Below are 25944 nucleotides of genomic sequence, written 5' to 3' on the forward strand. Positions count from 1 at the left end.
TTATTTTACTTTTTAATGTTTTTACCTACGTGACTTTACCGAAAAAACCTAAGAACATAGTAGATGTCACTCGAGGGAAGCCACAGTACCCAGTGACAAGGGGTGCTGTAGGGGCATAGCTGAGTAACGGTGAGAGAGAGCGCGTGAGAACATGGCCTTTGGGTGAACCCAGAAGGACACGTGACATGACGAGGTGGAAGGGGGACGAGAGGAACGCCGTAGCGGATATAAGCCGGTGCGCAGAAGCCGGCAGGGTTGCCGTCGTTGGAGTGCTGTCGGAGAGAGATGGGACCTGCCTGCCAAGTCTTGGATCCTCGGGCGTCGGGAGAAGTTGTCAAGAGCCAGGCAATGTGTTAGCTGACCCGGGAGATTATATAGTGTTACCGTGTGTGTTATGTAGCTATATAGGGTGGTCACCACCCTTAGTCATTATTCCGTTGAGTGTAGACTTACCTGTTGTGTTAGTGAATAAAACGTGTTGCTTCCATACTCAAGAGTGCATCTCAATAGAACACACTACATTATTAATCCTTGATCGTTTCTGCGTGGATTAAATATCGGCCTTTCTATAGGATTCGGGGGGGGGGGTGTACATGGAGAAGGGGAGGGGTCAAGTTTTGACAGATTTTTGCGTACGTACTAAATGGATGGCCCCTTATGGGACCCCGGGGTCCCGCCATAAGGTTAATATATTAGAGCATAAGTATTTTACAGTAATCACAAAAATAAGCACAGTATGAATACTGTACACGTGTTTTATAATCACGAAAATAACTATGAACACTTGTATTATACTGTTATCACAAAAATAACTTAATTAATTACAGTATAATCACAGAAATAAGTGCAGTATTAATAATGTATGAATAAACACAAATATAAGAGATGCTCACTGAGCGACTTTTATTCAAAGACTGAACGAAAAAGATGGCGCATGGCGCCAACATCGTGGAAGGTTTGGGATGAAATCGGACGAAAGAGGAAAGCGCGTGGACGAAATGTGAAATGTGGTTATAATTGAAAACGGCCGAAAGAGCGAAGCGACGAAAGTCAAGTGGACGAAAGTCAAGGTGTCGCTGTTAGCAAGGACCGTCAGAAACTAGTTTGAGCATAGAGACAGTTTGGCTTGGAATTTAGGGGAGATGGGGGTGTTATTGAAAACTGTGGCTGCTGGTAAATATGGGCAAACGAAACTACTCAATAGCTTTTGAAACAGACTTCCCATGACATTTCAGGTCGAGTCATGGCAGTGAGACCAAGTAGGGATCACGAAGTGAATATTAGGAAGTGTCTCGCTGCCTGGCCTCGTCGCACCTGGCGGGAGCAGTTCGACATAGACACGGGCCTCCCTGCTTCGGAGGCACGGACTGCAGCTGTGAGTCTACCATTGGATTTTTCTGTTGCGCGTAGTCAACCCTAATTGTTCATGTTTTTGTTGCGGTTGCACCGGATTCAAGAGCCGCATGGCTCACAGGGCTATACCTAATACATGAACTGAACTGAAATAAACTGAACTGAGTGGCCAGCAAAATGGAGGGCACCACGAAACCTTTTTGCTGGTCATGTGCAACGGTAGAAGTACCATCGCCACCGGAAAAAATAGCGTGTGTGCTGGTTGTAACCCTAATCTTTGTTGATGAACCTTCACACCACAGCTGGTGAGAATGAAACAGGTGCGGGGGGGAGGGAATGAGTCACATAACGATTTGGCGAGACGCGTATTTACACCAAGTTTGCATATGCGTCATGGAAAAACATCCAAATACGCCATTGATTTATGTTATACATAATCTAATATATTAATACTTTTTTAAGTCCTTTGTTATAGTCATATGCTGAATTAGGTTTGTACATATAGGCCTTTGTGTCTCGAGAGACAATTTCTTTTGCGCCTTATGAGGTCAGCTGTAGGTTTTGCAGCGCCTAGAATGACTTAGTAGGCCAATCCTTGAGTGGAAATCCTTGCCACAGCAATTGCAAGTGAATGCGGTGGCAGCTCCAGAGGTGTTTGTTTGCTTGTTCTTCACGTCGCTCCCTCTTGGTCTGCCAAGCGGTGTGTCTTTTCTCCTCGCCTCTCCCGAGGCCTGTTTTCATAGCCTGCTGCCAGCTGAGTCGGTCACCGGCAGTTTTCTCCCAGTCATTTGGGTTTATGTCGAAGTTCTTCATGTCCCTTTTACAGACATCTTTGAAGCACAGGACTGGGCGACCAGTGACCCGTGTGCCTGATGCCAGCTCGCCGTACAAGACATCCTTGGGTGTTCTGCCATCCTGCATGCGATCTTGCCATCTGATACCGAGGATGCGCCTGAGACATCGGAGGTGGAATGTGTTTAGTCGACCTCGACGCCCACAGTGTTATAGTCATATGCTGAATTAGGTTTGTAGACGATATCTTACCATTCTGGGCAGTGCGAGGTTAATGAATGTGGGACTAGGAGGTCCGAAATATTGCTCTCCACAAATGCTACTGACACTGCATCCGAGTTTTATCTGCTGCTTTTGATGCCATACACGACTTCATCCTCCTCGAGTGTCTCCATAACTGTGTAGGTGTCTTGGCAACACTTTGATAATGCTTTTGCTCGTATCTCTCAAACCGCTCCTTATATGATTCGATACGAGGACCTCCTTTACAAAATCATATTCAGTTTGAATGCCGGTGGTTAAAATACATGCCCACATGTCAGGAACCATGCTATCTATAGGACTGACAATTATGGCACTCCACCAATAGTGAAGTTGATTATGATCAAAATCAGAATCTTTATTTATCTTGGACAAATCCAATGAGCTATGAAGCTCTTTTTCACAAATGTCCAGTAAACGAGAGGAAGATTGACTTGATATGGGTGTGCAATTTTAACTGTGAATGGAAATATTGCTCATTTATCATCAAAAGCCATGATCAATCCAGTGCGAGATGAAAGCCTATCCACACCATCACTATCACTGTTCTAGTTCCATAATTTCACTCCTGCATTCGAGCTAACGTCATCGCTCCATCTCCATGCTAGCCAAACTCTGGGGCGTGTATGCTCTTTTGACTGCCATTCCATCACCAATCTCGGACACCGGCAATTATGATTTGGATTTGATCCACGTGTTTCTCTCTTTTAGCTCTCATTGTAATTTCCAATAATCATATCTCCACGCTTCGTTATTTCCTTTTAAGTTGTGTTTCCATGATTGTATTTGTCAGTATTCATGTTGCAATGTATTGGTCTTATCGGGCAGTATATACTGAATAGCATCGCTCATTAAGCACGTTAAGTATGCTTAATTATATGGCAATATAATTACATTAAATCTTAATTTCCAGAAGCGCTCCAACCAGCTCTTTCGTGGTTTTCATAATTGTGTAATAGCACAGCATTTATCCATCCCTTGATAGCTAGTTTTATTCATGTCTCCACGTATCATCGAGTAACCTGGCAACATGGCACTTCCAGTCGTATGCCTTGCAATGCAAACGTCTTTAATCAGTAACTTACCATTATAGTGGGCACTTTTTTGGCTACACAACATCATATAAACACAGGTCAAGCGGAACCAAGTGGTAAACATTCTCTCGTAACGCACAAGCAGAACTTGTGGTTGAGAACTCCCTGTAGCGGGGCAGGACAGGCTTCTACCTAGCTGAATCAGGCGGAGTCTGCCATTGGATGAGTGCGACGAGAGGCAACGCACCGTGCCACGCAGGCCACAAGTCATAGTTGAACGCCCCGAATGCTCTTAGTATGCTGCTTGAACAGCCCCCAGGTAACCAGCTCAATTCGGTTTGGACCCAGACTGAATGCGCCACAGCCCCCTCCAATGTCACCACATTGCCACCTAATTGGCCCATTGCTGATTACATGACCTCTGTTGCTGTTGTGAGCTACCAGTGCCAGCCGGTGGTGGCTATGCACGTGGCCTGTAGTCCAGCACTGTGGAGGCGCGGGTTGGTGGATGACATGTTGCAAAAACTTTTCCCGAAGGCATCAAGGTGCAATACTCTGGCTCGCCAACAGAATTCAGTACAGCAAAGTTTGAACCGATATCATCTCTTCTTCTGTATGGGATAGTGTTGCCCCCTCGCATGTGCGGGTATTCTCATCGTAATATATAGAGAACAGCAGAGCAATTGTTGGCGTCGGCTCACTGCCTGGCAGCCTTCTAGCTTGTCTGTGATTCTTCGGCGATTGTGAGATGGAATTTTCATGAACAACGACGATAAATAAAAAGATTAGATTTTTATTTTTAGACCTCATCCCAAATTTGACACATCTTTGGAATTTTCCCAAAATGTCCTCCCATCTCCAGACCGCTTGAGTTAGGCTCCCAGCCCAGCCTGACACCTCACCCCATTTAACAACACAATACACATCTATTTCCATAGATATCTGCCACGTGTGGGGCACATGATTCACTGTCCATGACACCCCCCCCCCCCTTTTCCTTGGTTCCATCCTCAGAGCCCACAAGGAATAATAACTTTTTTGCCAAGTAGATTGCAAGCCCCATGCACCCACGTGAGCAACCCTAACCAAACCAATTTTCACACAAACATTTTATAGATCCCAGAAAATAATTTTAAAATGTCACTAATATTTAACCCACACAACATATTAACCCCGATTGCTTGTAGGCTTCCTTGACGCTCATTCTAAAGGCACTCCTTTACTAATTGCCATACTGATTACCGTAAAGTAAAGTGAGTACAGGTGAAGTATTTGTTCACTTGATGTTATTTATCTTACAACCTAATCCAACAATTGGCGTTACCACTCCCTGTTTATGGCAATCCTGGAGTGAAGCAGGGATTAACACATTTCAGGACATTTTCTTCTTTCCTAAATGTATTTATTTCCAGGAAGTAAGTACAGTACTCTATTTCACCTGCCTAAACAATATATATTTTTTTATAAATCAATTAAAATTAATCGTGAATACAACCCGAATTGAATTTGTTAAACACCCAATATCCATTTACCTGGTTTAATAGACATATTAAAAAAACACACACAATCTCAGAAAGTCCCGTGATAGAATAAACAAGTACTCAGATTAGACAATTTACAGCCACTGTGTGGAGTTATGTCACATCCCAGGACATTTAAAGTTAGGGTTCGATCCCGACCCTACCGCCTGTATGTTTAGAGTTTGTACGTTCTCCCGGTGTTCGTGTGGATTTTTCTCCGGGTCCTCGGTTTTTCTCTCCACATTTAGAAACGTGTTTAAATTATTTGGCTGCTATAAATGTCCATGTAATAAGTTAATTCATTGGGCTATAATTTGTGGCCAGGTCGCTTCTGAAAAAGAACTATATAGCTCATTGGGCCTTACCTGGTAAAATAAAACATTGTTTAATATTTCGTGTCTATTCTTGAATGAATTATGGAACTCTGCCTGATTCAGTTTCAAAGTTTGCATGGTACTTAAAACAAACTAATGAAGGTCTGAACATGCCTCAAGGTCATGTCCAGAGATCCATAATTTTTTCATAATTCCTTGAAATTATTTTAGTCAAGTGTCTTTCACTATCACTACTCTATTGATACACTTCTTCTCGATATCACTCCCCAAGGTCTGTCTGATCATCACAGCGTACTAATCCACATCTACTACACTACAACTAAGCTCCTATTACGATTTTTTTTAAAATCATGTACTTTTATCTTGGGAGACATGAGTCGGCAACATGTTTATTGTAGAATAATTCAAACAAATCAGCTACTCAAATGATTACATAATTTTGGCAACATTTGTTATATTTTATCTCTACACCTCAGTATTTTTCCAATGACATTATTTAGCACCAAAACAAATATTTTAGTTAGATGTAGTGGCTTACTGTATATATATATAGGTTATCCTGGAGATCCAAACAAGTAGTTTACTGGACTTATTTGAGAACTGGATTCGAGTGACATGTATTGTATTTGAGATGACATAACACCACATTTGTGCCAATGAATTTTAAAGCAACATTTGGCAAGTGTATATTAATGCCCTCACTTATTTAGCTCTGTAGACGCCACTTTGTTATGCTCATGTATTTGAAGTGTAAAACGTCGTCAATACTTGCTACAATTTTCAACTCTGATTTCCTGTTTTGTGCATCTTGCTGCACGATTTTGTGTATTTACTGGAAACCCTTGACAAAACATTTATGAAAATTACTTTTACATGTTGCTTGCATTAGTTAAAAAGCAACATTAAGCCTGGTAAGTTGTAAATTAATATGAAGTGCTGAGCGGTTGGTATTGGATCCTGGCAGCGCGGTGGCGGTAAATTTTCACTGTGATCACACAGACGGCACCGACGGCCATGGTGGCAGCCAGGGCGTACACCATGCCTGTCCAGCCGGGCAACCCATCGCTGCCCTGCTTTTTCAGAGAGGCTATGGGTGGGAGGGGGGTCCACAGCAGCACCGATACCAAAATCAGAAGCAACAGCACCATTACCAATAAGTTCAGCAGCAACAAAAACAGCAGCAGAGACGGCAGCAGCACAAACAAAACAAGTAATTTCATTACGACAATCTCACACGTTCCCCAACGTTTTATGAAATGATTATTGTCTGAAAAGTGGTCCTCATTTTAAATGAAGAAATTATATGTATCGATGTGTATATATATAAATAAATCCCCTTTATCCACATAGACCATTCTCAGCTTTGGGATGCTCAGCCGGTGTTGCAAGAACGTTTTGCAATTGGGTGGGAATTGGAAAACCCTGGACAGACCCATACATACGGGGAGGAATCACACACAAGTGTAAAACGAACTTGCTCTGCTGCCACATCATGGCCACCTTGCAGCGCTCCAGGTGTGTACGGCTCACGCACAGAGTGATTTCTGCAAGGGCCACAAACGCCTCCTCCAAAATTGTAATTACAGGAATGTACCTCCACTGGCAAGCCAGGTGTTGAATAAGGCAGAGCCATAAATAGTTATCATTCACATAACGGCCCAGTACCAGTTGAGTTTTAAATAACAATCAACCTATGCATCTTAATTTGTGCAAGCGGACACCTGCAAACAACAGTTTTCTACCATTTTATTTCAAACTAAAAGTCACAAATTTGTAACGTGATACTTTTTCCCTTGAGTCAAAGGTGTTACCTTCAGAGAGAAACCACAGACACATGGGATGGCAGTCAGATCCAGCACCAACAATTGCCCAAGGTCTGGCCCTATATTGCCAATTCCATTAATGAGTGATTATACATGGGTAAGGAAACCGGAGCACCCGGAGAAAACCCACAAGTAGAAGGGAGGGTTACACTACCCCACAGATGGTAACAGAACTTAATCCAGTTGATGTACCTCCATCTCCTGGCGAACAAGGCAATAGCAACCTCGACCCCCACAGAGTGTTTCACAACTTTGTATGATTCACTAACCCTCACCTCCAGAATGCTGCATTACAGACATGCGCCACCATTGCCCGGCACGTCACGTCACGTCCTGCTCATACTACTGCCAGCATTCAATGGACATGCATTGGCGGACTGGAGAGATTTTGGCAACAGCGAAACCAGGGGTCTGACCTTCACGAGTCTTGCGCAGTCTGATGGGGCCCTGGGACAGGTCGACGGAGTGCTCGGCATGACGTGCATCTCCGTGCACCGTTCCGAGGTCTCGCGCCACCCGCCCTCCCCGCATGCAGCCTCGACGGCACCGCGAGCCCCAGTCCGAGACGTTGCACACGCGCACTGAGCACTCCAGGTACACCTGCAAGGGACATCATCGTTATCACTATCATCGTCATCATTCCAGGCACACCTGCCACGGATCACATCATCGTCATAACCATCATCGTCATCACTCCAGGCACACCTGCCACGGATCACATCATCACTCAAGGCACACCTGCCAGAAACCACATCATCATCACTCGAGGTACACCTGCCAGAAACCACATCATCATCACTCGAGGTACACCTGCCAGGGAAGCACATCATCGCCTCCATCATTGTCATCACTGCAGGCACACCTTGCATGAACGATATCATCGTTTTCTTGGTTCTTTCGGTAAAGTCACGTAGAAGGGAAGTAATAAAATAATAAAAATTATAAAACATAATAAAATAATTCTCACGACGTTTCGGCCACAACGCAAGCAGCCGTCCTCAGGTGAAACCAGGTCTGTCGAGGCGACAGCGTCTGAATGCTGTCGCCTCGACAGACCTGGTTTTCACCTGAGGACGGCTGCTTGCGTTGTGGCCGAAACGTCGTGAGAATTATTTTATAATGTTTAATTATTTTATTACTTCCCTTCTACGTGATTTTACCGAAAGAACCAAGAAGATGAATCCCTGCAGTCACGAAAGTTTTAAATCGAAAGATATCATCGTTGTCGGGGGTATACAAAATACCCACTCCCATAATATACAGATAACAATATAACACATTCGTAGCCTATATGTTCATGACAAATAAAAATCCCTGACTAAAGGGACACACATTACAAACATATAACTTAGAGCTTGTACTTCATGCCAATATATTACACCAGTAGTATGTGTTGGTCCAAGCCTTCTGGTGGATCTCGCAGGTCATTGAGAACCACCAGAATGAACACACAGTGCTAATATATGTAGTGGCTCATTCTGATCTAGCCCCCTGGTTGAATGACTGACTGACTGCCCGAGCTCTGAAAAGTGAGCAGAGCACATTGGGTCAGTAGGGTGCACCACACAGCATAGACTTGAGCAGCCGCCAGTATAACATCTGGCTATGTTGAGAATGCCCCTTAGGCCAGAGTGTGTTGTCCTCCATTAAAAGATTACATGATTTGTCACTCGGGTGAGGAAGTTCGCTTTTATAAAGATTTTGTGGCGTGGAAGGTTGTTACTGAGCACAACTAAAGCTTTATTGGGGGAATACACTTGACGTTGTGGGTGTAAAATGGTCAATGTTGTTACAGAGTTGTCTCCAGGGCAGAAGGGATTTCAGTAGGCCGCACAGTTACTTTTGAGAGTGACATTTGTAATGCAGTACAATGAAGTGTATTTTTTGTAATATATATGTTCCGATTGATGTTTATTTTTTAGGGTTTATTGAATGTTGCTTGTGTGTGCTGGATGTGTGCTGTGTGTAAGATTTTATATTTATAAAACGTTCAGATTTATTTTATTTATAAAACCAATTAAATCGAAAACACACTTGGCCCGGGTGCTTTAAAGTGTGCTACTTCATCAGCATCACCCCAGGTAAACCTGCCAGGGACAACTTCATCTTTCAATCAGACATTCATAGAGCTCTCAAATATTGTCATCACCATTAACACCATCACTTTTAAATATGAATGAAAATTAAAAGAATGCTACAATTATACGTGAAGGAAGATGCAACCTTGATAATTATTTATCTGTATAAATATGGGATGTTCACGTCTGACTGAGACAGAAACAGAGATGAGTCATCCTGATCCTCATTTGAGTCGGGCCACTCAACTTTGTTTACGGCAAGGACCAGCCCTCGTCAGATAGGCACATTTATAACCATCGCCTAATTTAAATGTTTAACCAAAAATGTACAGCGAATTTAACGATTGGTCCTCTTTGGGTGTTTTTCAATTCAACTCTTCATTATTATTTTAAATCATAATATATTGCCTCTTATTTTATTATATCTATAATATGCAGTCATACAAGTGAAGCCACGTGGTGCAATTTGCAGGGACGCCTTTCAACAAAGGGCAAAAACAAAATGGCTGCTTGGCACATGGTACCTGCGAGTCGACGAAGAACTCGACACTGACGAAGCTGAAGCGCTGCTTGCTGTTGGAGCCACTGTAGTAGGTGGTGTACGTGGGGTCCACGTGGCACCTGCATTGCCCACCGATGAAAAGTAATCTCTAATTTTTTATACTGTATTTATGGTAACAAGATTATATTACTTTTAAATTACCAAACAATGTTAATTTTATATGGAGGCTTTGAAGACCAATTTTATGAATCAAAATTTGTTTCTTTTGGGTTAGATCCTGGAGGTATGCAATTTTTTTTACTATACACCCTCAACCACCCGACAAAGCCAATCAAATCAATTTACCCACGTGAAAATTTGATTAGTAAAAAAAATTGCATTATAACTCCACAATATAACCAAAAATAAACCCAATTATGAATTATACGAGAAAATAATTTCTAAAACGTCAAGTAATCAGGAACTGATTATGTTGGCGAAAGCAGCTCAACAAAAATTATAAATAGCACACCAAATTCTATTAGAAGTCAACTGCACGGTAAATCCTTATCGACACGCACCCGTTCTGAAGCAGGAAAAAGGAGGCGCTGTCCGGTGCCCCCGGGTAGGGCGATACCTTGCACGTCTCCAGGAAGAGCTGCAGGTCCCAGGCCACAGAGGTCAGCGTCACCTGCCAGAGAAACAACGCCGTTCATCGTCGGCAGTGGAATCACGCTAACGTCCCTCTACCCACTGCTGCCGCCTCTTCCCTCCGCTCAGTGATGCCCCCCATCTTCCAATGCCAGTTCTCAACCTCAGCCCTTCTCCTGCCCTCACCTCAGCATAGAGCGGGTTTCCCAGCTCCACGTCGTATGGGTAGGAGTAGACGGGCTGGTGGAAGAATTGGTTTGTGTAGAAGTGCACCTGTAGCTCATAGGAGCCCGTGCTCACCATGTCCTGTACCCTGAAGCAAGAAGGAGCATCCATAGAAATCCGCAGATAATTAATAAATTATAGGAAATCCGTGGAATGTTTATTTAAATACAGTCACTCAAAAAAAGTCATGCCCAGCTGGCTGAACAGGCAATTGTCTCTGGTGGTGGCCCTGAGCTAATTTCACATTCTCATCATGGGGCCTGCTCCTCCATAACGTTTGACTTTCTCAGAGTATCACTTTTGCCTCGGTCCAGGATTTTATAGTTTATGATTAAGAAACGTTGTGTCTTGGATATTGTTATTTGTATATATTTCGAATGTTTTCCACTTCTATAAAAACAATAGCAGTAATGTGGCGTGTTTGGTCACGGCAGGTGGTATGTTTTTTACCTTCTGGCTGCTTGATGTTGATCTTTATATTGTATTCACCTGTACAATAATAACTACTTTTGATGCCAGAAAACCTAGAACAACATTTTTTTGACAAAACCGTGGGAGAAAAGTGGCAGTGAAGACGATGTGGGGTGTAGTTCTAGACATGAGACAGCATAGTAAAATCAGAAACAACTACCCAATGTTTAACACGTAGCTTTCGCGACCAATATTACTACCCAATGATAGGACATTGACACCGGAGTTATAGAGGAAACAGATGTTGATGGAATGGAGGGACCATAGGGGTTGTCAGCAGTGTGGTGAAAGCTAAGGGCAGGGACAGAAAACAGGTGTGAGGCCTAGGAAAATCTCGAGGACAATTGTGCAATAAATGTGCATGCGAGTGAGTTGCGAGGCAGGAGAGAGCTTTGAATCCAAGAGAGATTCATTGAACCCACGGGACTGGCTTGAACGCCTTTGAGCGGGCAACCAGTGCTGTACCAACCTGGGGGTGAAGCTAGCCTGAACACGGCCACTCGATCCCATGTAGCAGAGCATGGGGACCCGCAGCCGCTTCGCGCCATTTGGAGCCGCGTAGCCGTACGCCGTGTTGATGTAGACGATAGTGTCGCCATTCGTCTGTAAAAATAAATGAAAAAAGCTAGCCTGGGTTAAAAACGTATTTAATCGGAGTTAATAGTGATGGCGACAGATTCATATATGTCGGTAAACATTTCGGAGTGGCTGTGTGGCTCATGTTTGTGCCAGAACACGATAGCTACCACCAATTATATTATTACTTGTGCTTAGAAATCCAGTTGATATGAATCGCTAGCAATGTCTATTAAACGTATTTTATTGAGCTGTCTGTTGTTGTAAACGTTTTATCTCACTTTTTCCGAGTTTACATTTAGTTATTTAGCATATAAAGTTGGGATCCTGGATAAGGAAGGTAATTGAATTTGCGTGGTTTAGTGTACAGAAACCAATATCAACTCCTGCATTTCCCTGCCTCAACACTGTTGATAATGTAACAAAACACTTTCTAACCACGATGCACCGCCACTGATTAACAGTTAAGCCGTAGCTCGTGAACTTTCTAGCCCCAGGCTCTTGCTCTATTGCCCTGCTCTTACCTCCGTCCTTGAGCCGCAGCCGTTGAGCGGTGCTAGGAGCCGGGCGTATTGGCCGTACACTATGGCGTGGCACGATGGGTCCTGAAGGTGGATGTCGTACACGGATAGCCCGCGTGATGAGATCTCACTCAGGGGAATGAGCAGCTCCATGGAATGCGAATCGCAGTGGAACTGCTTTGACAGATTGTCTGTGAACGCGCATGTGTAACGTTTATTGTTGGTTCGTGTACAAGCGAGTCAGTGTGCTCGTCATCCTAGGGGCACAGCGTTAATGGGGAGCGGGCAAAGCATTACAATCCCGTGACATGGGTTCGATACCTATATGCATGGTGATCAACGCGAGAGGGTCATCGGTATCGCAATATTTATCCTTGAGGAATCCAATGAGCTATAAAGCTCTCTTTCACAGATGTTCAGTATCCGACCCAAAATGTCTGCCGTGTGGTGGTGCTCTCTACATCACATTGGGCTCAAGAAATCTCTCCGAGTCCCTGTGCAATCCTGTGCACGTTCCCCTTAGAATATGCGCATGTCTCTCTGGGTTGTCATCTTCAAGTCACATTTAAAACGGTTACACATATGTTGTTCTGCTCACACCACCCCTCCAAATTGCCATTACGGCGTAGTAAAAATCTTTAAGAACTTTCAGCCTTTAACCACACACCGCTATAAGGTTACATTTGCATATGCACACAAAAGTACACCTTAATGAGCATATGCTTTATATGTAATTATGTGTGTCTCTATATATTTTTTGCATGCTGTGCTATGAACTCAGTGACTCAATTTCAATTCCCACTCACGGCTACCAATGCCAGTGAGAGCAATAATTTAAACTGAGCCTCCCCTAGGTCGACTCAGCCTCAAATGAGTATCTGGTGCAGTGTGTAAACATCGCCACTTGGGAGACAAAGGCAGCTGCGCGTGGTGCTGGCCACCCATCCCCACGTGTGCCGTGCCAACCTTCATTGGTGCTCACTAACAGCACTTACCCAACATTCTGTTTAGGCTATATGAGGGATACTCTTTGGTTCTTTCGGTAAAGTCGTGTAGGTAGAAATACAATTAAACAAATCACGACGTCTTGATTGCAACACAAGCAATCTTCATCAGGTGGAGCAACCACAGCAAGAAAATGCTGAAGTAGGCGAGAGAGCTGCCGTAGCAAGAGGTTACGATCGAAACGTCGTGATTTGTTTTATTTAATTTTATTTCTACCTACGTGACTTTATCGAAAGAACCAAAGAGTATGGATTCCTACAGTCACGAAAGCTTCAAATCGAGATATATGAGGGATATTTGTCTTTATATATGTAAAAGCAGTATGTGTGCAATGTATGCTATATATGCTGTACATAAACTTACATGATGGTGTTGTAGACCAATAGTTAACTAGGAGATAAACAAAGTTATGAACATTAATGTACGACATTTACATTCATGGGAAAACATTTGATTATGAAAATGAATGTTACCAGTTATGGATCAGACAGACTTTGCATGAATCAAAGACTATAGTTTTTGTGACCAGTACAAAACAACACCGAAATGGCTGAAGTGTTCACAGTGGAGGTGCTTGGCGAAATAACAAACCACGGTCAGGATGTGGGAGATGTTTTACCTGTGGTAGATGCAGAGGCAGCTGCTCCAATTGACGATGATGATGAACACATTTGAAAGACAAAAAGTTAATTTACAGTATTATCGACTGGGTGTCCGAAGGGCAAATCGCACGGAAAATTATTGCACTGCGATATTTGGCGACAGTAAATGAATACAAATTACCGTGTGAGCATACGACGGAAGAGTCTTCTGAATGTCCACAGTTATGACTACCCCATCCATGGTGTCTGCAGTGGGAGAGCTCAGATTCGTAGCCAGAGCAACTAATGCCATCCAGCCAGATCGGGCCGCTGCCCTGCCCATAGTGTGCTGCTTGCAGGGCGTACACAGCATGGCCACAGCCCAGCTGGCGACACACGACCTCCGCGTCGTGCATGTCCCAGTTGTCGTCGCACACAGTGCCCCACGAGCCTCCGTAGAACACCTCCACGCGGCCCTCACACCAGCCACCCGCGACCACCCGGACCGGAACATCTGGTGGGCACACCAGACGGAGTTGTCTCAATTAAGGGAAGGACCAAAGTTATTGGGGACCCGGGCTGTTCACTTGCCGGCTCAAACGTGGATCCGACCCCGGCGGACTTGACCTCTGAACCACAGAGCCATCTGAAGTCACATTGGCTGTGCGCGTGTGTTTTGTGGTTTTGTTCATTAATGCATCCTACTGTATCTACTATTTTAAAAACACCCATCCCCAGCAATCCATTCTCACTCATTGTCATTACATTTTAGCGTGTTTTCTTCTGATGAAATTGTTATTTATAATGTGCGTCCTTAGCTTACTGTACCTTACATTTACGTGAATGAGAACTGGAAATGCTTTGTTTGTTTGTATCTTTATATTTTACATTAATGCCCATTCTGGCTGAGTCGATCTTGTCGAAGACATAGCGGTAATCTTTGCAAGCTGACATCTCCGCCTGAAGGTTGCCGACAGAGAGTTAATATTTGCCCCATTATTCACTTGAGCAAGGGGGATACACACTATTAAGCAAGGAACACTGCCCTCAGGTGGGTAGGTGCAGTGGTAATAACCATTCTAGAACATGATTGAGAATGGACGAATAAGTAATACTGAATAAAGGAAAAGGACCGTTGTGTAAATGTGTTCGACTCCATCGTTGCTAATAAGCTGTCATATTTGACTGATGATGATGGAACTGCAATCATAGAGATAATACCTCTTTCTAGAACTACGAGTCAGTAATATGAGTCTTACTTTGGTAGCTTGATGTGGATGTGTATCCTGTAAAATAAAAACAAAAATCAATAATTTGCATAAGCACTTGCCATGTGTTGATTTACTTGTTTCCCGCAATTGGGTGAATTGTCACAATTCAGGTTTTGCAAAATGATCTGAGAATCAATTACTTTTTTTTGCTCGTTTTCTTTATGTACAATTTGTTTGGAGCAATCGCCACAGCCCTCCTCTGTCTTGATACATTGTGATATTTGGCACTGGACAAATAAATGTGCGTATTATTACTTTGACAACTACTACCACGAGCACTGCCATAGCATTGGTGAATAAAACCATATCTTACCAGGTGTTGAACCTGCTCCGCGTGGCATAGAAGACATGTGGAAGAGAGAGGTACAAGCACGCGGTGAATACACAACCAATAACCACCTGCGCAAAACAAGTTTCATTCACGTTTAGTTTCAAAACATGTTTAGAACTAAAAGTGCATGTTAACCTTAAACACCATTGTAAATAGTCTGGTATCCTGAGCTGCCCAAGATGAGTTTGAAGGTTAGATAATTGTGACTTTCGAATATGCGTTTTTCCTTGGTTAGTATTTAACGAGTGATGCTAACGTTACAGTTCAAACCACGCAATGAAGCGAGCACGCATGCGCAGAGATAAAGGTAGTCGATAAGATACAATGAGTGTGACACTCAACACAATATATAGGGACCCCTTGAGGCGGCAGTTTTGCATGAAATTAAGAGTGCTAGGTCTTCTCATGTGTGCTGAAAAGTCTGCACTGCATAATGTGGAAGTAGGCCTAACGCAATGTCAACCTGATGAAAACACAGAAATCGTATCAGTGCACATCGGTCGTGCAGAAAATTCAACCAGTGCCTAACTGCGAGGAGTGAGCGTGGGCACAATATTGCCTCTATAAAGGAAGAGTGCCACGTGCTCAAGGGAGTGCTCATGGGGAGTGGGACGCACCAGGGCAGTTGTATTCGTCCGAACCATCACTGCAGTCAACGATGACGTCGCAATACCAGTGTCCAAAAATGCACTCGTATCCGTTTGCACATTGGAACTGGTCGGACGCACACTGGCCAGCTGCATTCAGCACAGACATCACATTTTTTTTGAAAACCCCCACCTTGTTAGCATTGGCTCACAAAATCATAATATATAATGGGGTAATCCCATATTCAAGTTCAAACATCTAGTTGAGTCGAAGTACCTCCATGCTCAAACAAGTGTGGGACGATGATCACCTTTTTTATATAATGTTTTACAGTGGTGAAATACATTCTTATTCTCATTTAATTGATTAAAATAAAAAAAGTGTTGTTGGGTCTCTTTTTCCTGCATTGGAAACTCTTGTAGCCAAATCTGTTGATATATTTTGCAACAACCAAAACAAATGAATGAATGTATGTATGTGAGAACAAGTCTGGATTTACTCCTTTACTGGTCAAAAGGACATGAAGGTTTTTCCCCAAATTTTGCACAAAATGACCCGTGTTTAATCAAGAGGTGACTAGGGCCCAAATATATTATGATCAATGGAATCTGTACAATGGTTTTAGTCCAGTGTGAAATGCAAATTTTGTTATCATTGGCTAAAATATATAAAACGTTGATTTAAAGCTTTCGTGACTGCAGGAATTCATACTTTTTGGGTGTTTCGGTCAAGTCACGTAAATAGAAAATAATAGATCATGACGTTTCGATCGCAACAGAAGAAATCGTCTTCAGGTGAAGACGAGCTGAGCCGTCATCACTTTCTTAAGGTTCCTCATGAATGAGTAAAGTGTGCAAAGTCTCACATGTAGTAGTAGTAATGGCTGCAGCGGATGGTGATGAAAATATGTAAAACATTCAAACACAAAATATGTAGTTATGACGTTTCATCAATAGGATTGGTATTATTACCTAATATTACAAATGCAGTTTTATGCACAACTACACATTTTACTTTGCAAAATAGAGCCGTAGTGTCAGCTTTTAATAAACCAGGCAATTAGCAGCATAAGCATTTTCCAGTAATAGAAAAAAACAGGTACGTTTTAATATGGGTCTTCTGTGACGAGTAACATCTTAACATCCATTACCCATGACCCTTAAGATTTACACGGACAAATCTACTTGTGCTCCTCTTCATTGTTGTGACCCTCAAAACATAGCTGATAAAAATAACTAAATCACTGCAGAACTCATCGTTCTATCTTTCTTACAGCGAAGTTTTACGGTCACAAACTGGTTTTATTAGTTCTCCATCAGGTTTGTTCGAGTATGGCGCCCATAACAAGCCCTGCATCCAAATGTTCATTCAACTTGCATCGTGTGTGGAATGTCTCACCTGGAGTAGTCGACACTTCTGATGGTGATGAAAACATGTAAAATTAACAAATAAAAAATACGCATTTGTCAATGAAGTCTGCTTTGTGAGATATTCTTCATAATTACCTAATATTACAAATGTATACCTTGTACACAACTACACATTTCACTTGCCAAACATGCGGAGCTAATTGTGTTAGGGTTTCATATTCTTGGGTCTTTCGGTAAAGCCACGTAGATAAAAACAAATAATAACAATATCACGAATGTTTCGATCACAACACAAGCAATCGTCATTAGGTGAGAAATATCGCGGGAGAGCTGCTGGGAATACATGGTGGGAGCGCTGCTAAGGTAAGGAGTTATAAAAGTTTAGGATGGGTGTAGCCCAAGGGTCAGTGGGAGGGGCTAGAGATGAAATCTGTATGTAAATGTAAGATGGGGTAATACTTGACAAACGAAGCTGTGGGGGTGGCCATTGTATTGTGAGGGATTAGCATGTCAATGTTAGAGATTTGCATGTAAATGTAAGCTCGGAGAGAGCTCGGCAAGAGCATCACCACATGGAGGTAGAAAAGGATGTCAAGCCGCCATTTACTAATACAGCTAACGGTGGATGTGTTAGTGAATGTAACTTAGAAAGTTGAAAATAACTGCTAACATAGGTAGGTAGGGAGAGAACATCACAGCCAGTTATGACCTAACCTGGTTAATAACAGTCCTTCCAATGATTGCTTAGTTTGTACCCATCTTCTCAGTTGAAATCGTGTCTGTGTAATAAGATTGGGTAAATCTTGAAAAACGAAGCTGTGGGGGTGGCCATTATATTGTGAGAGATTAGCTTGTCAATGTAAGAAATGTGCTTGTAAATGCAAGCATCAATCATTCCCTTGCACTGAGCCAGAATCACCTTCTCAATGTCCATTTAACCTGCATCGTGTGTATAGGTCTCACCTGGAGTAGTTGGCACTTTTGAAGATAATGGTGATGAAAACATGTAAAATATACAAATAAAACATTACGCAGTTATTAATGAAGTCTACTTCGTGGGATATCCTTCATAGATTACATATGTATGCCTTGTGCATTACACATTTGACCTGGTAAACATACACAGAGCCTTAGTGTTTGGGTTTATGAAGCTAGGCAATCGGCATGGGTATTGAAGACACCCATGCCGATTACCTAATAACATAAGGTATTGGTAAAGTATGAATACAGCAATGTACTGGCACCAACTTAACATCCAATAGCTTTTACTTTAGATTTACACTTATAAATCCACTTCTCTTTAATTTTGTGAACCTCAGAACATAACTGATGTAAGGAAGTAAGCATTACAGAAATTATCGTTATGCATGTCTTACAGCGGAGTGTTACGGTCGTTACGTCGTTTGATTAGTCCTGCAGCAGGGCTCTCCCATGACGAGGCCCATTACAATAGGACCGTGGAAGTAGCCCGTAAATCCTCGCATTGTCTCTGCTTCTTCTAGAAAGCATCAATAATTATCTTGCACGGACCCAGCATCACCTTCTAAACGTCCCTTTGACTTGTATCATGCGTGGAAGGTCTTACCTGTGGTCATCGTATGCACTTTTAGTTGATTAAGGTCAAAACAAGTTAAATAAACAATTACACACCAACAGCCATTAGTGGCAAGTATTCCGAGCTCATCAGCAGTGCTTACAATTACGTGAGCACATTTAAGGTTTGGTATTAAACAAACAGAAGAAAAGTTATTTTCCTCACCATAATATTCACAGTTGTGGCCGGAGAAGTTCCAGTCACAATGGCAATAGTAGTATCCGGGGGAGTGCCAATAATCGACGCAGGTGCCGCCATTGAGACACGGGTTCGAGTGGCACGCCGCTGTACAGAAACGAGCACACATGGTGTCACACTACCCGATGTTTTGTCTCACTGGGTTAATGTCATAACGGAGTGTGACGGTCATACAGTGGTGTTCATAGTTCTGCATAAAGATCCTACTAAGCATTGTGGCAATCACAATATGAAGGTAGATGAGACCTCTAAGCTAAGTGAGACAGGGCACCAGGTATTACGGGCCTAAGTCATGGTATCGTGCCATAACAACTAATATAACATTCGATCTTTCCTCCTCTCTGCTATCCCCTTCATATGAAGTAAATAACAGTAAATATGAAAAGCACAACGGAAGTTGATACATGCTTCAACTTTAATGCAACTACTTTCCATCGATTATCCGAAGCTGGCCAGTGTCGGGACCTAAGATTGGTGAGCCTTTGCGTGAGAGTGGATTGCTCAGCTGCCAGCAGGAAGTGAGTGAGGATAGGGGGATGGAAGGTGCTGTCACAGCATTTATGGGATCCACTTTTTATCGAAGGAAAGGGAAATCTCTGAATATTAAAGTATCATGGCAGATGCGTGTGATAAAATATCCCTGTCCGATAGAGGATGCATTTTACAGGGCACCCCGACTACAAAGGCTCATGAAGCCACTAAGCTCGACAAGTATCACATCCACATTTGTATTTTCATGTTTTCTGCAATATGCAAGGACTCACAGTAAGCAGTAGACGCAGTATCTACGGTATCTACAAAAGTCGGATGATAATGGCAGAAGACATTGAAAATACATAAACACATTAGCATTCAATGACATGCATACTTTACCATTTATCAGATTTACAAAAGCAAACACTTTGCACTTGGAAAACTCTACAAGATGATTTATTATAGATGTAAACGTGTCTCCCTGTTGCACCTCCAATGGAGGCCCAAAGTCGGTGGTAGACACTCTCCATCCCCATGGGATTCATATCACTGGACTATGACTGCACGAGATACTCTACGCAAACACATTTTTTTCAGCGTATTGACTTAGGAGATATGTACTGAATGGATTCCAACCCAGGGTTTGAACTCTTCATTATTATTTAAGCTCTCCAACCACATCCCTATCAACTTATATACACCAGACATATGTAGGCAGTGCCTACAAAGACTTCAAATTTGGTTTGGATAACTGTTGAAATATCAAAGTAATTAGCGCAACCACCTGATATATATTTTAATGGATATACTATCCCTGACTTCCACCTTTGATACTTAATTTGTAAATGGTTGAACGTAACGTGTAGCTTTCCTGTACAGAATGAAGTCCAGAGGTCGTCCCTGCTTTTTCGAACGAGCATAAATCATCCCTTTGCACTGAGCCAGAATCACTTTCAAAATGTCTCTTTCACATGCCTCGTGTGTGCAAGGTCTCAGCTATAGTCACGTTCGAAGATGATGGTAATAAAAACAAATAAAAACGTCTACATAGTGACCTGTTCCCTGCCAAATGTAATAAATTATCTTCACGTGAAATTATGTTGAAGATTTAATAACAAAAACTACCTGCTAGGGGACAGCCAAAGAGCCGCATGCAATTCCAGAGGCGCTGCTTGCCTGCCCTTGAGCTAGCTAATGGGCATGGGTGTTTCTCAATACCCATACTGATTGCCTAACAACATCAAGGTATTGGTAAAGTATGAATACAGGCATTACATAATTGGCACCATCTTAACATCCAATGGGCATACCCTTAGATTCATACAGACAAGTCCACAACTGCTCATCTTCAATGTTGTGACCCTAAAAACACAGCTGATGCAAGGAAGTAAAGCACTTCAGAAATCGTTATGAATTTCTTGCAGCGGAGTGTTACGGTCATTAAATGGTTTTATCAGTTCTCCACCAGGTTTCTCCGAGTATGGCGCCCATAACAAGCCCCCAAATGTCCATTCAACCTGCATCGTGTGTGCAATATCTCACCTAGAATAGTCGACACTTCTAATGGTGATGAAAACATGTAAAATGAACAAATACAAATACACAGTTATGAATGAAGATTGCTTTGTGGAATATTCTCCATAATAACCTAATAATTCAAATGTATCCCTTGTACACAACTACACATTTCATTTGCCAAACATGCACGGAGCTAATTGTGTTAGGGTTTATGACGCTAGGGCAGGGGTCGGCAACCTTGGTTTTTGTGTTTAACCAAAATAGTTTGAGAGCCGCATGACACGTAGAGATACGTGTACACAAACACAGCAAGTATTTAGCAGATTACAAGGTCTGACTTGAATAGGTGATGGAATAAACTGCGTCTTTTGTTTTCTTCCTTAAGTTATTCTTTAACAATACAGTTTGACTGTACATTTGGTTGGCACCTAAGACATTCCGTAGTGACCCATTCACTGCCAAATTTAATCAATTATCTTTACGTTAAATACGTTCAATAGTTACATTTAAAAAATCTGCCTGCAAGGGGGCAGCCAAAGAGCCGCATGGGGGAAGCCAAAGGGCCGCATGCTGCCCACCCCTGAGCTAGGCAATCGGCATGGTTGTTTTCAATACCCGTGTTGATTACCTAATAACATCAAGGCATTGGTAAAGTATAATACAGGCATTAAAATGACTGCTACCATCTTAACAGCCGCGAAGTACACTACTGCTCCTTATCAATGTTGTTACCCTAAGAACATAGCTTATGCAAGAAAATAAAGCACTGCAGAAATCATCATTAGAATTTATTACAGCGGCGTCTTAATGTCATTTAATGGTTTTATTAGTTCTCCATCAGGTTTCTCCGAGTATGGCGCCCATAACAATCCTTGCTTCCAAATGTCCATTCAACCTGCATCGTGTGTGTAAGGTCTCACCTGGAGTAGTCGATACTTCTGATGGTGACGAAAACATGTGAAATGAACAATTAAAAACATACAGTTATCAATTAATTCTGCTTCATGGGATATTCTTCATAATTCCCTAATATTGCACATGTATGCCTTGTGCACAATTACACATTTCACTTGCCAAACATGCACAGAGCTAATTGTGTTCGGGTTTATGAAGCTATGGCAGGGGTCGGCAACCTTTCAAAGAAGAGCCGTTTTGGGGTTTTGTCTTTCACTAAAATAGTTTGAGAGCCGCATTACACGCAGAGATACTTGTACACAAATACAGCAAGTATATAGCAGATGACAAATTCTGACTTAAACTGCGTAAATGTTTTCCCCCTTAAGTGATTATTTAACAATACAGTTTGACTATACATTTTGTTAGCACCTAAGACATTCCATAGTGACTCATTTCCTGCCAAATTTAATCCATTATCTTTACGTTAAATTACGTTTAAGATTTTATTTAGAATAATCTGCCTGCAAGGGGCAGCCAAAGAGCCACAAGTGGGAAGCCAAAGAGCTGCAGGCTGCCCACCCCTGGGCGAGGCAATCGGCATGAGTGTTTTCAATAACCATGTTGATTGCCTAAAAACATGAAGGTATTGGTAGAGTATGAATACATGCATTATATGATTGGCACCATCTTAACATTCAATGGGCATACCCTTCAATTTACACGAAGTCCACTACCGCTCCCAGGGCCGGATTATGGCACGAGGCTTGAGGGGCTGCAGCCCAGGGGCCTCCACCAGCTGTAGCGGCCTCCAGAGATGAAGTGAAAAGTTGTTTCACTTGTGAATGCTGAATATTATTTTTTGTTAGCCTTGTAAAAGTAATTATATTTCTATTCAACTTTTGTTTTCCCGTTTAAAAATATTACTGGGGGCCTCACAGTAGCTGTAGCCCAGGGGCCTACAACATCTCAATCCGGCCCTGACTGCTCCTCTTCAATGTTGTTATCCTAAGAACATAGCTTATGCAAGGAATCTTGATTTGAAGCTTTCGCTGACTGCAGGAATCCATACTCTCTGGTTCTTTCGGTAAAGTCACGTAGATAGAAAAAATAATCAAAGAAAACACGACATTTTCGGTCGCAACACAAGCGACCGTCTTTGTTCTCACCTGAAGACGGCTGCTTGTGTTGCGACCGAAACGTCGTGTTTTCTTTTTATCAATGTTTCTATCTACATGACTTTACCGAAAGAACCTGAGAGTACTTATGCAATAAAATAAAGCACTGCATAACGCATCGTTATTAATTTCTTACAGCGAAATGTTACGGGCATTTAATAGGTTTTATTAGTTCTCCATCAGGTTTCTCCGAGTATGGCGCCCATAACAATCCTTGCTTCCAAATGTCCATTCAACCTGCATCGTGTGTGGAAGGTCTCACCTGGAGTAGTCGACACTTATGATGGTGATGAAAACATGTAAAATGAACAAATACAAATATACAGTTATCAATGAAGTCTGCTTTGTGGGACATTCTCCATAAATACCTAATAATTCAAATGTATCCCTTGTACACAACTACACATTTCATTTGCCAAACATGCGCGGAGCTAATTATGTTAGGGTTTATGACGCTAGGGCAGGGGTCGGCAACCTTGGTTTTTGTGTTTAACCAAAATAGTTTGAGAGCTGCATGTCACGTAGAGATACGTGTACACAAACACAGCAAGTATTTAGCAGATTACAAGTTCTGACTTGAATAGGTGATGGAATAAACTGCGTCTTTTGTTTTCTTCCTTAAGTTATTCTTTAACATTACAATTTGACTGTACATTTTGTTGGCACCAAGACATTCCGTAGTGACCCATTCCCTGCCAAATTTAATAAATTATCTTTACGTTAAATTACGTTCAATATTACACTTTAAAAATCTGCCTGCAAGGGAGCAGCCAAAGAGCCGCATTGAGGAAGCCAAAGAGCCGCAGGCTGCCCACCCCTGAGCTAGGCAATCGGCATGGTTGTTTTCAATACCCGTGTTGATTACCTAATAACATCAAGGCATTGGTAAAGTATGAATACAGGCATTAAAATGACTGCTACCTATCTTAACAGCTGCGAAGTACACTACTGCTCATTATCAATGTTGTTACCCTAAGAACATAGCTTATGCAAGGAAAGTACAGAATTGCAGAAATCATGATTAGGAATTTCTTACAGCGGAGTGTTTACAGTCATTAAATACTTGTATTAGTTCTCCATCAGTTTTCTCCGACTATTGCGCCCATAACAATCCCTGCTTCTAAATGTCCATTCAATCTGTATCATGTGTGGAAGGTCTCACCTGGATTAGTCAACACTTCTGATGGTGATGAAAACATGTAAAATGAACATAAAAATACGCAGTTATCAATGAAGTTTGCTTCGTGGGATATTCTTCGTAATTTTCTAATATTTTGAATGTATGTCCTCGTACACAACTACACATTTCACTTGCCAAACATGCGTGGAACTAATTGTGTTCGGGTTTATCAAGCTATGGCAGCGGTCAGCAACCTTTCAAAGAAGAGCCATGTTTTGTTTTTTGTCTTTCACCAAAATAGTTTGAGATCCACATCACACGCAGAGATACTTATACACAAACACAGCAGATATACATCAGATTACAAATTCTGACAAACAAAACAGGTGATGGATATCAACTGCGTCTAATTATTATTTTTTACCTTTTAACAATACAGTTTGGCTGTATATTGTTGGCACCAAGACATTCCATTGTGACTCCTTCCCTGCCAAATGTATTCAATTATATTTCGCTAAATTATGTTTAAGACTTAATTAACAAAACAATCTGTCTGCAAGGGGGCAGCCAGAGTCGCAAGAGGGAACCCAAAGAGCCACATGTGACTGCAGAGCCTCAGGATACCCACCCCTGAGCTTGCCAATCGGCATGGGTGTTTTCAATACCCACGTAGATTGCCTAATAACATGAAGGTATTGGTAAAGTAGGAATACAGGCATATATGACTGGCACCATCTTAACATTCAATGAGCATACCCTTAGTTTTACACGAAATCCACTACTGCTCCTCTTCAATGTTGTGACCCTAAGAACAGAGCTAATGCAAGGAAGTAATGTACAGCAGAAATAATCTTCATGCATTTATTACAGCGGAGTGTTACGGTGATTTCAATGGTTTTCATCAGTTCTGCAACGGGATCCTCTAAACATTGCGCAATCACAATGTAACGATGGATGATACATCTAAGCTAAGTAGGAGAGGGCACCAGGCATCGTGCCCAAACAACTGATAATATAATCAAGTGCAATAATTCCTCTCCGCTATCCCCTTCATTTTAAGTATGAAAGTAAAGATAAAAACCACAACAGAAGCTGATGCATGTACTCAACTTTTACTGGAACTACTTTGCTCCAACTATCAGAAGCTGGCCAGTGTAAGGACCTCAGACTGGTGAGCCTTTACGTGAGAGTGGATTGCTCAGCTGCCAGCATGAAATGAGTGTGAATGAGGGTAGGGGTTTGGAAGGTGCTGTCACGCCATTTTTAGGATGCACTTTCACAATATATTTTTATCTAAAGAAATGACTGCGGAGAGATATGCTGAATGGACTCTAATCCAGGATTATAACATCTATCATCCAGAAAAATCTAGGCATTGCCGACAAAAATTTAAAATTTGGTTTGGATAACTGTTAAATGTGAAAGTAATTAGTAGCACAACAACGTTATCGATATTTTTACGGTTAGACTATCCCTTATTTCCACTTGGATACTCAACCTGTGCCCCTTAAGTAGATAAATGAACCCCGAGTTTGTAAATGGTTGAACGTGTACCTGTTCTGTACAGAATTAAGTTCAGAAGTCGTCTCTGCTTTGTTTTAGCAAGCATCAATCATCCCGCTGCACGGAGCCAGAATCATTTTCTAAATGTCCATTTAACCTGCATTTTGTGTGTGGAGGTCTCACCTGAAGTAGTTGTCC

General features: G+C 42.1%; 1 protein-coding gene across 1 annotated transcript; it reads right to left on the reverse strand.

Annotated features, from left to right (window-relative positions):
* Nucleotides 1–3707: 3707 nt before the first annotated feature.
* LOC133340988 (deleted in malignant brain tumors 1 protein-like) lies at nucleotides 3708–25944 on the reverse strand. Its single transcript, XM_061549557.1, has 23 exons — nucleotides 25930–25944; nucleotides 24286–24303; nucleotides 23386–23400; nucleotides 21972–21989; nucleotides 21076–21093; nucleotides 19824–19853; nucleotides 19027–19146; nucleotides 18231–18245; nucleotides 17296–17313; nucleotides 16763–16780; nucleotides 15927–16046; nucleotides 15292–15303; nucleotides 14967–14993; nucleotides 13910–14221; nucleotides 13746–13766; nucleotides 13490–13516; nucleotides 12125–12312; nucleotides 11494–11627; nucleotides 10515–10641; nucleotides 10259–10368; nucleotides 9721–9817; nucleotides 7535–7718; nucleotides 3708–6382 (listed from the first exon to the last, which is right to left on the reverse strand). The coding sequence occupies exons 14-23, from the start codon at nucleotides 14121–14123 to the stop codon at nucleotides 6219–6221; spliced, it is 1266 nt and encodes a 421-aa protein (XP_061405541.1). The 5' UTR covers nucleotides 14124–14221; nucleotides 14967–14993; nucleotides 15292–15303; nucleotides 15927–16046; nucleotides 16763–16780; nucleotides 17296–17313; nucleotides 18231–18245; nucleotides 19027–19146; nucleotides 19824–19853; nucleotides 21076–21093; nucleotides 21972–21989; nucleotides 23386–23400; nucleotides 24286–24303; nucleotides 25930–25944; the 3' UTR covers nucleotides 3708–6218.

This window comes from Lethenteron reissneri, chromosome 2, assembly GCF_015708825.2.
Source record: "Lethenteron reissneri isolate LAM-NWPU_2019-01 chromosome 2, ASM1570882v1, whole genome shotgun sequence".
NCBI lineage: Eukaryota > Metazoa > Chordata > Hyperoartia > Petromyzontiformes > Petromyzontidae > Lethenteron > Lethenteron reissneri.

What these genes read in the sequence shown, in the direction of transcription:
- LOC133340988 (XM_061549557.1), bottom strand. Translation starts at nt 14,123, where the DNA reads ATGCACGACGCGGAGGTCGTGTGTCGCCAGCTGGGCTGTGGCCATGCT. An exon ending in TGCCTCTGCATCTACCACAG is followed by an intron (nt 13,517 to 13,745) that starts GTAAAACATCTC and finishes TTTATCTCCTAG; the next exon opens with TTAACTATTGGTCTACAACA. An exon ending in TTGGTCTACAACACCATCAT is followed by an intron (nt 12,313 to 13,489) that starts GTAAGTTTATGT and finishes GCGCGTTCACAG; the next exon opens with ACAATCTGTCAAAGCAGTTC.